Source organism: Saccostrea cucullata, unplaced genomic scaffold (assembly GCF_032062105.1).
Source record: "Saccostrea cucullata isolate Sc308-1 unplaced genomic scaffold, CSIRO_AGI_Scuc_v1 ctg1537, whole genome shotgun sequence".
NCBI lineage: Eukaryota > Metazoa > Mollusca > Bivalvia > Ostreida > Ostreidae > Saccostrea > Saccostrea cuccullata.
The window spans coordinates 21903-33967 of record NW_026921202.1 but is presented as its reverse complement, the minus strand read 5'-3'; the positions used below and the strand labels follow the sequence as shown (position 1 = coordinate 33967).

At 32.4% G+C, this 12065-nt stretch overlaps 1 protein-coding gene across 1 annotated transcript; it reads right to left on the bottom strand.

Moving 5' to 3' along the window:
• Positions 1-3050: 3050 nt before the first annotated feature.
• Positions 3051-11779, bottom strand: LOC134259460 (uncharacterized). The gene is made up of 5 exons (XM_062742039.1): positions 11709-11779; positions 8532-8612; positions 7921-8023; positions 4981-5108; positions 3051-3349 (listed from the first exon to the last, which is right to left on the bottom strand). Exons 2-5 carry the CDS (start codon positions 8599-8601, stop codon positions 3267-3269), a joined length of 384 nt encoding a protein of 127 aa, XP_062598023.1. The 5' UTR covers positions 8602-8612; positions 11709-11779; the 3' UTR covers positions 3051-3266.
• Between the last annotated feature and the right edge of the window lie 286 nt (positions 11780-12065).

Sequence of the window (12065 nt, the reverse complement as noted above, 5' to 3'; positions counted from 1 at the left end):
ATTTAAACACAATATAGTGTATCAAAAATCCTGTGTCAACAATCAAAATTTGTTGCATACAACTAATTTCTAGTCGGAACACGAGCTGCAATTTGTTCCTCGAGATTAATTGCATGGTTCTAAATGAAGTCTGTTAATATACCATATTAATATCCTTTAATAATTATTATTACATTTTGGGTTTTATTCTTTTAAACTCTTTAAATGTCCTGAAAGTTTGATAATCTTTTAATTGAAAGATTAACATTTAAAATGGCACAAATGTTCCGTGATGTTATCTCTTACTGATGGGTATGAAATAACAACAATTAAGCATTGAACATTGTTGAAAGCACAAATATTTTTGTGTTATCCTATACAAATCGCTAAAGAATTCCAGAAACTTCTTCGCTTCACTTCCTGGTCCCGGTTTACCATAGATCTTGAAAGGATTGTTTTGCACAAATTTGACGAGTCTTTTAACTCTGATATTAACAAAATGTAGAGTGGAAAGAAAATAAATATATGTTACCTTAAGAACCTAGGTTCAAATTTTAATGTTGAATTTACTTTATTTTTTTCCTCTTCTCTCATTTTGTCGACTTTGTAAAAGTTTACTATAAACTGGTATGAATGTTTGAGATATTTCAATAAGAATATGTGTATATGTAAAGGAGTTATTTTAAGGGTTTCATTCAAGGCATTTTTGTTGTCTTTAGCTTGTTTTAAGGTAGGATACAATAGATAAGCCAATTTTTCCTCAAATTCAATTTTTCTGAAACTTTGATATTTTGTTCTAGGATGCAAAATCTCTCTTTATAAATCATATGAAAGAAATTCAACCACACATTTTTGCCCACATAGTTTGAAATATGGCCTATCACACCCCTGTAAGAAGATTTTGAAATCATACATTCGACTTGAGAATGAGCCTTATATTAGAAATTATCAACTGATCTATTGCAAATTTGTGCTATACTTTTTAATAAGGATAACCTTTTTATTACTTTAAATCAGTAAGTCATATTGATACTGTTCATTTGAGTAAAATATTAAGTAAAAATAGAACATAGGTAGCGTTGGAATTGTAAATTCAAATGTAATAATCCGACAGTTTAAGTTTTCTTAAGAGAAAATGTATAATTCAATTTTTACAAAAAATCAACAGAAAGACTAAAATTGGTCCTAGAATAAAATGTGTAAAAATGAAGAAAATTGAACCGGTGATTTTAGATATATCGGCGATTTAAAAAAATTCAATGGCAAATAAATGGAAAGATTCATTAGATGACGTCACAATATTTGACCTTTGACCTCTTGATGTGACCTTGACCTTTGTAGTACATAAAAAATGAAGACTCCTTATATATGTGTCCAAATATCAGCAATCTACTATTTATGGAACAAAAGTTACACTGCATTTTATAACAGACTGTAACATGCTCGTTTATTGCACTTAAATAGCGTAAACACATTCCAAAATGTAAGCTCCCAAATGACCAATATATTGGATTCTCTGATTTTTTCACAAAATATGATGCAATCATGCCAAAAATTACTAATTTTTTGAACAGGGATCATTCATTCTTGCCAGTATAGTAATATTATTCTTTATTTCTCCAGTACTTTTTAAGAAATGGGTTAAAATAGACTCCAGGTGTGTTTAGTCCTACCTTAAGTTCGTAGCAAAACGCCATTTTATACCAAAATGATCTTAAATGTACGTCGTACGATTTCACAACTGTTTCTAAAAATAGGAATCTTTGCAGCGACTTTCCAAACAGTCACTTAATCTACTTTCATACTGAAAAAAAAAAAAAAACTACGCATGCAGGAAGTTAAAAACTGTTTTTTGTCTCTAAAGCTCAGGCCAATCTATTATATACTAAATTTCAAGCACAGTGACGTATTAGAAACACTAGACGCGTAGGCTACAACACCCACCTGATTCTATTTGGCTCTGGGTTTTTTTTTAAATATTGTCACCGTTCACGGTAGCTCGGTCGGCAAAGCACATGCGCCTTTATTGAGAGGTCCTGAGTCGAATCTCGGCGGCGCTTGGCCTAAGTCGATAAAAAATGGGAAGCAGCTGTTCTCATAAGCAGGCGCTCGGCACTATAAATGAAAGTTGCGGATCCTTCGGATGAGATCTTCTAAATCAAGGCCCGTATCACTGCAAACGTCCGTGCGATAAAGATTCCTCACTGCTCAATGCTCCTGAGTGCCGAGTAACGATCAAGGTTTCAAGCCCTTCACCGGTATATGCTGACGTCAGTATATGAGTGAAAAATTTTCAAATGTGACGTAAAATTACATACAATCAATCATCTTCAAACGATTGTCTGGACACATGAATGTTACAATTTTATTCAATTTCTTATTGTTTTTTCAAACCACATTTCTAAGTATGTCCTTCGTATTTTGAAATATCGCATATCGTATGATCCTATGGACAGGATGTTTCTTACTATAGTACTTTTCTGTTAGAGTTGTGCCCTTGAAATTCTTTCTTCAACATACAAGTTAGCTGCTTTGGGCACGTGCATTCTCTTGTAAATATTAGGGGAGGGGTCCAGGTTTCATTAACTGTTTACATTTCAGACAAAATCAATCGCTCAATCGCGTTTCAAAGATATCACAGATTTAAAACATTAATCGATTTATTTCTGGATCTGAATTAAATAGCAGTCACAGTTTAAAGTCAATTTAACCATAGAAACGTGGCGATATATCAGTTTTAAATCGATGAAAATTTGAATTTGAGCATAAATAACAAATATCAATGTAAATCTACACTTAATCTAGTATTTTTTTAAAGGTCAGATACACCATATATAGCTTTAACAAGTTTTACAGTACCTTTATATAGTTAGTGAAGCTTCAAACTTCATTCCTGATTTCCGATTTACTTTTGACTACTACATGAATTTACTTTCTTTACCATTCATTTTAAATACATTTTCGCCAGTATCGATGTTTTCCAGCTTCTCACGCTGAAACTGAATGATGAAACGTGGTCACATAAATGGTTATCAATTTATTAAAGATTCAATCTTGAAAGAAAGGCATGAATAATGGCATATGTTTTCTATGATGTATGTTATATTGTCCAGGACAGAATTTATAAAAACACACGGCAAAAATACATTCCAAGTTTTTTTTCACAATCATACGAATTTTGCATACACATCAAAGTAAGTTAATTTTGACAACATAGATTAATTCATTTAGTAGTTAAAGTCTAGATTATGCGTTTAAAATTTTGTTTGAACGTGTTTCAATGATTTTCAATCATTGAATGTTTTGAAAATGAATGTAAACGCCAGCCCTAATGCCATGACCAGCAGATTAAAAATGAGGCCAGCTGAACCTGTAATGAACAAAAAGTAGGTGCAATTTTAGAACCAAGATAATTGAAAACTTTATAACATTGTAAATAAAAAAATTAAATTTCTAGAATGTATATTAAGTATAATAATTACTTCAGTCTATATAATTTATTTTCTTATTGTTTATATTATCATAATTATTTTATGATTTCATATAGCATATAATAAATATTGTAAAAGCAAAAATATTCGTGGAGGATTGAATTTTGCTAATTTTGTTGTTAACAGTTATCAACGAAATTAAATCATACACGAAAGGATCACTTCATTATAAATAGGGATTTGACCTATAGGACCTTGCTTTGTTTTTTCTCTACAAAAACCTGGTCGATTTCCGTTCTGGTTAATGGCATTAGGTTGAATACATATAACAATTTGTTTTTCCTAAATCTTTTCTTTCAGCGAATAGAGGTGTAGAGGCAGCTCTTTTATTGAATTCCTGAGTTTTTATCTCAAAATGTAATAATTGATATTTGTTTTAACTTCTCAATGTGCATAATGGTAATGTTTACTGCCTGTGAAATTTTATCCTTTATGTCTAGGCTATTTTATCCGTGAATATAATAAAACATGTCATTAATATGTGCAAATTATACATGTTACATAGGCCTATATCAAATCCGAAGGAGTGCAGTCACTGATATATGTAGCCAAAATCAACTCAATGCTGCCAAGAAAACCTGTATTGGGTAACACAGAGTGAGTTATTCTTGTCCTCGAAGAAAGTGAGGTTTGTTCGCCTGACTGACAACTGAACATTCATTTGGATTTTTTGATTTGATATCTCTTTAGTGTTTCTTATATCAAGAATGGGCATACATAAAGGATAGATCATTGAAGGAAAATACACAAGTTTATAAAAAATATTAAAAATTGTCTTCGAAAAGGAGAATATTTAAAACTTTAAAAGTGTGGTACCAGGTGGATTCGATTCCCCAAATATAGCATGTTAGTTTTCACGGTGTAAAAGTCAGCGCATATATCAACTGAGCTAGTCTGACTATAAATTTGTAGGCATGAATTTTAAACGGATTATTAAAACCAGGTTTCCTTATTTTTTGTAGGTTTTTTGCGAATTTCAATCCTAGGGCAGGGGTGCCCCTAAAAAAATCCTATCTGAAATTATTTCTTCCATACAAACCTTTCAAAATATCACAATTTTATTTAGGGGCAGGCCCCCTAAAGGACTTCTAGGCCAAAATTCATGCAAAAATCAACGCTTTAACGGACAAAATGATGCTTCGACCAACTTTGGAGGTTTATTGTAAAGTTGTAAAAAATAAATTTTAGATATGAAATACAAATTTGACAAATTTAGACATATATACGGTAGAAAACAACAAATAAATTTTAATTCTTAAATGTCACTTTTTCCGGGAAATTGTTCTCTCCTTTAGGTCAATTCTTTTGTCAAAGTGAATACATCCTTTTATATGACTATATATTTTATTGAATAAGGTTACTTTCAAAACAACGAAATTAAATGCCTATGAATCTTTTTTTAAATGACAAATCAACGAAATGTTATCCCCACGAAAATGTGTACTTCAACAGTAGTAAAAATTTTACTATCATTATCTTTTGGCAAGCTAACGTATTTAAAGATACTCACCACATGCGTATTGATTGAGGGCTTGCCTTGCTAGGTCGACGTATTGTTTTGCATAATTAGTTGTCGAGTCCTGTGCGCCACAGGCAGTCAATACATTGTCTAGACAGTTTAGGTACTTGTGGGCTTCACTAAAATACAAGAATTATCAAAATCATAAAGGATTTACATGTATTCTCCAGAAGTCTTAAGGAAGAGTGCCTCATTAGAACTTTATTTCATACATTGCGGGTTCCAGTAAATGTTCAACCAAACCTCTTTCGTTTCTTCTCACTAAGATATTGACAGTAGTGAAGTAAAAACTTCAAGAGTAGTGCGCAACAATATATTCAAGAAGTGGTTTGAATCAGATGTGGATACTAAAAAATCTCCAAAGAACTTTTGGGCAGTTTGAAATCACAAGAATTTACCAAAATCAACAGCTTAAAAACTTATTTTTCAACTATTCCAGGCCTTTTGATGTCATTGACAGCTGCTTTTTCAATAAAAATGGAACTCGTTAATTTACTTACCTGGTCATCGGGCATTTGCAAAATTATTTTGTTAAAACAAATTTTGATTGCACACACAAGAACACTGAAGTTGACATCAAAAGATGTTTGAGTTTCTGATTGACAATATCTATGTGGTTTTTGGAGACCAGGTATTCCAACAATCCATTGGAATTCCCATGGGTACCAATTACGCTTCATTATTAAGAAACCTATTTTTATATTCATATGAAGCAGAATTTGTGCAAAATCTAATGCGTGAAAAGAAGAAGACACTTGCTGTAGCCTCAACTCGACATGTAGATATATCGACGACGTATTGTCAATTAACAATGGTAATTTCCATTCCTACCTCAATACGATATATCCTGGTGAGCTTGAGATAAAAGATACAACAGAGTCTGACACATCTGTTTCATGCTTGGATATTTTACTTGAAAGACGTTAATTGTAATCTAACAACCAAGTTATATGATAAACGTGATGACTTTTCTATCGTCAAATGCAACTCCCCTTACTTATGCAGCAATATACCTACATCACCTGCATACGGAGTCTATTTCTCAGTTGATTCTATCCGCAAGAGCTTCTCTACGTATGAATGTAAAATTATAAACAAGCAAGTTGATGAAACAAGAATATCAACAGTCTCGTGTAAAGTCATCATTTCGTAAATTCTGTGGTCGATACAATGACCTTATCAACAAATACAATTTATCATTGAGACAAATGCTGACTGAAGTTTTCCATACTAATTTTAGTCAATTATTTATACACTGAATTGACGACGGATTTTTCAGTTATTTCCCGATCATGACAAGGAGCACACGGCGGGTGTGACCGGTCAGTAGGGGATGCTAACTCCTCCATTGCACCTGATCCCACCTCTGATGTTTTGGAGGTCCGTGTTTGCTCTGCTCCTATTTTGTATTGTTTTATGGACTTTGATATTGATTGAATACTGTTCGTTATCTCCATATACTTCCTTCAATAGATTTTAAAGATATCCCCTTTTCACTAAGGTTTCAACTTTAAAAGAACTTAGAGTGAAATAGATGACAATACACCATAAGTTTTAATTCAATTGAATCGCCTTTAGCATTTGTATATAGTGCTAAGTGAGATTAGCAGAATAAGGACTCCATCTTATTTTGCAAATATATCAAAGAACTTTATTCGGTAATAACCGATATTTGCCCCCCAAACCAAACTTTGATGGAGAAATATTTAATTATGTTCTTAAATAGGGGGGTATATGCTGACTTCAACGCACTGAATATTTTCATAAGTAATGACGTCATATGTACGAAATGACGTCACAAACATGACGTAAATTTCAGTTTTTTATGAATTCTACAGAAAAATGTACATATTTTGTTGATATTTTGAGTAAAAGTCACCGAGCGCATGTGTGTTTAGGCTCAATATTTTGATATAATGTGTAGAATGATAATATTAATGAAATATGTAAATATTGTTCCTGAACAAACTTGCGCTCTATAAATTTTAAAGCTAAAATTGTTGAAATTTTGTCCATTTTGTCCTCTTTCTGAAAAAGGATATAAAATCAAACTAGTTTGTGACGTCATAAAAACATAAATTGTGAATGAACTACTTTGAAACAATAATATGTTCTGTTAATTTATATTTCTTATACAATTTATTGAATTCAGCACATTTCAGGAAGTTTTTCGAAATTTGACTTTTGACTTTTGTGTGTGTGTGTGGGGGGGGGGGGGGGGGGGGGCGGGCAAATATATGCATTATACCGCATATAGTTCTTTATTTAAAAGATAAATAAAATGAAATAAAAACTTGAACTCAATTATGTGAATATTATTTAGAAATCTGAAAACATTCACCGTAGTACGAAGTAAATACATGCTTTATCTATTTTGAGACTGGAATCGGCAAGAAAAACACGTGAACACGTAGTAAAGTTAGCGAATCACATTCGTTCTTACATTTAGCAATACTTTTCTAATATAGTGTAGCTGATAGGATGCAATGAAACGTTAAAATATTTGTCTGATTTTTTCTCAACTCATATAGGGTGTCGGCCGTATAGATTTTTTTTCAGTGGACCTAAATTGGCAAGAGTTATTGCACGTTGGCCACCACATTGGGGGTCAACAAGCCCTAATTCCTTCATTATTCAAAAAGCTTTAACTTTTTATACTGGCAATTGTGGCGAAGGGAACATTGTTTTCCTGAAAAAATTGTTAAAGCCTTTTCTATATAATACCATTTATGCAATAAAGATTTTTCCTTACAAATATTTCTCTTACACCCTCCTAAATTGGGTAAAGAGGAAAAATTACCAGATTGACAAGTGAAATAAGTCGGAGAAAAAATACATCATATGAAAATTATCTGTAATAATGGGAATATTTTTCGAAATTGGTTCTGATCATATATGCCAAGAAACAAACAAAACAAACAAAAGGATAACCTGCAAATTTTTCCATAATCATTACCAGCAGCAAAAACAGCCTTAGAGTAAGTTGTGACACATGTCGAGACTGCACTGGTGGAACACGTCTGTGCAGAAGTTCCTAAGAATGAGAAAGATGGTATATTGTTTTCTTTTCTTTTTTTATTTGAAATTAATTTGATTCTGTTCTTTATAATCACTTAAGGACAGATTATGCAAATAAAAAAAATGGATGTCTGGATTGGAATATATACATGTATATATTGGCCTAGTTTCATTTAAAATAATGCAAATATTGTAATAAATTTCTAGAATATAAAAAATTTGTAAACCTTCTGTGATGTTCAAAATTCTGCGTCTCTGAAATCATCCTTATTAATTTGTACAAATATTTTTCACTTCAAACTCTTTTTCTGGCGACAATTTGAATAAAAAGAATTAAAACTACCCGGTGAAACTTATTCATTTTACTCATAAGAACATGACTTAAGCTGTTATTTTCATTCCTTTTACAAAAGTTTGTTTGTATTATCTGTCTGTAACACAGCTTTTTTCCTTCATCTGCACAATATTGCATTGTTTGAAAAAAAAAAATTAACGAATATATTTTGGTGTAGAATAGATTTCACCTTGGATGTCTACGGTTAATAAAATTAAACAGAAAACAAGACCAATGATGGAGAGCTTCTGATTTTCCATATCTTCTGTTTCTGAAAATATAAATATATATTGATTAGGCATAATGCATAAAATAAAAAAGATCGCCCGGATCGATAGATATATTGTTTTTGTCCTGTCTATCTGTCTGTTTGTTGTTTGTCCCGAACTTTAACCTTCACAATAACTTTTGAACCATGAAAGATAGACTTCATATTTGGTATGTATACTCCACTAATTAAGCTCTTTCAAATGACACCAAGGTCAATGACCTTGTGACCTTGACTGTCGCCTATATGCTAAGAATAGCTTTTTTCTGCAAACTTCAACCTTCGCCATAACTTTTGAACCATGAAAGATAGAGACTCCATATTTGGTATGTATAGTCCACTAATCAGGTTCTTCCAAAAGACACCAAGGTCAATGACCTTGTGCCTTGACTCTGACCTTAATGCAAAAAATAGCTTTTTCCGAACTTTGTTGCCGCCGGGCGCATAGTGTTTCACAAACACATCTTGTTTGACCTAAAAACTGGTGTAATTGGGCATGATTTCAATTTAAATTTTTGATGAATAGCAGTATGTTAGGAGCACACGGCGGGTGAGACCGGATAGGTAGGAGATGTTCACTCCTCCAGGGCATCTGATGCCTCCTTTGATGTTTTGGAGGTCCATGTTTGCTTCGCTCCTGTTTTGTTTTGTATATAGTCTATTTATATTCCCTATACAAGCTATACGACCACAAACATCTCATAACAAAACAAATTCATCGTATTTGAGGCCGCTGACATCAAACACAAAGGCAGTCGCACAAGATTTACATGCAAATAGGTCTTCTTAGCGACAGACATACAGACAGCTGCACGGGATTTACATGCAAATACGCCTCCTTGGGGTAGTGTAAGAAACAAATGCAGCAATCTGCACGAGATAAACATGCAAATAGGCCTCTTAAGCGTCAGACACAAAGGAAGTCGCACAAGATTTAAATGCCAAAGGGCCTTCTTAGCATCACACACAAGGACAGTCGCACGAGATTTATATGCATGGAAGGCATCCTTAGCTCTTGAATCCGACCTAACTTTTGGCAAAAATTTCCGGTTGAACTATCAAGAAATCAACTCTACTAATTTTTAATGAAATATCATACATGTAGAGCATGTCTATGTGCATTAGTAATTTAATACAATACCTTTTTTCAAGTGTTATTCCACAGTTCGATACACTTACTCTTTGATTGAATATTTCATTGTGTTTGTCATTGACAGATTCTATTGTGACAGTGTCTATCAACCTTCAACTTCAAATTTTTAAAGATTGTTGCGTTAATTTTATTAGGGTTTAAAGATTATATTCTTGTTTTACTGTGTATTTTTCATTAGGAGTGTTCTGAAAGAATTCTTGTATTTTCAAATTAGATGAATGATTAGTAAGGACATGGAGATGCTCATGTCGCCGGGCGAGTCATCCCATCCATTAACACCAGAATAATTCATTATTTGTGCACAATGAAACTTCACAATCTTTCTCTTCTCTATTTAAATTCGTAATGTGCTTATGTTTACTTTCCAGTTCAAAATTCCTGAATATAAGGATTATACGATGACATTGACTGATAATTAAGCGATATATTGTAATTTAAGCTTAAAATGATACCGAAAAGGTTCCAAATGACGTGCTAAAGTGCACGCATTCTTTAACACTGAAATAAAATCCACGGCTATTTATTTGTACCCTTTAAATACTAATTAGATCATTTTATTTCATGAATTGACAATCAATCGCTACTCCTGTGTGTCTTTTTAGCCATAATTGAGAAGAAACAATAGCTGGTCTGGTACAAGTTTCCAGATCTCGGCACGGGGAACATTCTATCGCTGTTGTAAATGACCCTGATCACAGTCAAACTCCTCAAGAAGTTCTGCATAAAAATGTTAAGGAGTGCATAAACACGCCACAAATAAAAGCAATCTTTGTCTTTAAAAATATTAATATCTACTGTAATAAACCTAAACAACACTTGCTAACATCAAAAACTCATAGTTTGTCTTTTCATTTGACATTTCCCTCCACCAGAAATATACTGAAACGCAAAAGAAACGCAACCAAAAGTAATCAGCAAATATTTGAATTCTTTATTTTATGATTTTTAAAAATGAATACAGTAAGGCTAAACTTCCTTTTCTAAACATTAGAAATTCCATAAAAAATATCAAAGGTTTATCTTCAAACTTTAGAAAGTACTAAATGGCTGTAAAAACACCCCCTCCCAGACATTTAAGTAAAGCGATGCAAATGTTTATCGATATAGATATTTAATTTTGCCATTTTTAAATGCCCATTTTCAGATGATAAGGTCGAATTTTCTCTAACCTAGCGCAGTGTAGAAACAAATGAACTTCCAGTCCACTGACTGTCATTGATGTACATGATAAGTATAGTGTAAGAACCTGTTGAGGAGTATTTTAGTGCATATTTGCATCAGCAAGTCTCCAGCACCTTTATTTTGAGATTTTCCAGCTAGAACAATGGAAATGCGTACTTAAGTCATTTTCATGCAGGAAGCTTTAGCCGTGCTAAGGGAAACTAAAGGGGAAGTTATTTTTTTGGAATATCATGATGAACAGTTAAAATCCTTAAAACTGCATTTTTTTGTCATATGTTTTGTTAACATGCATTTTCTAAATTTCCGTTCAGCAGCCTCAAACGTAACTTCTCATAAAGGTATGAAATTTTTTCAACAGTTTCATTACCAATAATTACAAAATTGAAGATATCCATCATTTTAAGATACAAAATTCTATATTATAATTCTAAATTAAATATTTTCCTCCACCTTAAATAGAATGTTGCGTTTATTTTGCTTTTCAGTATAACCCATTGCTTGCTAAACTAACAGGAAGGTTTTGACACAATGAATACTTATGTAAATTATGAAAAGGATTGAAAATCCCAGCACAAACTGTTATAAAACTTACGACCGAGCTGAAAGTCAGAGTTTTTTTTTTTTTTTTTTTTTTTTTTTTTTTTTTGGTAAAATAGGCTCAAATGCCTAATAGTATTTTAATACATATATTTTTAGTGACAGTGTTTAGTCGAATCAAATTTTCACAACTTAAAAAAAATGATAAAAACTAAAAACGAACATACCTCAAAGAAGTTTACCAAGAGCTGTCTGGATAGTCCAATGCACTGTTTTTTCTGGTATCCCCTTCTTTTTTCTTATTGTTATTTAAATCTATTGAAATGATTAAATTTAGCCGGCTATTATCGGATTCCTTTGTACTATGCGTTTGCAAAACTCCATGGGAATTACCCATTTCCAGGACCTTTTGTACGCTCATTTGAATACGGGTAACGCAATTATTACCAAAACTGGTTGCGTGTATACAGTGCAGGGAAATAATTTTGTTACAGTATCAATGCTGGTTTTGATGCTTCCTTTGCTTGCTGATTTTGATGCTTCCTTTGCTTGCTGGTTTTGATGCTAGTTATCCTTATCCTGAT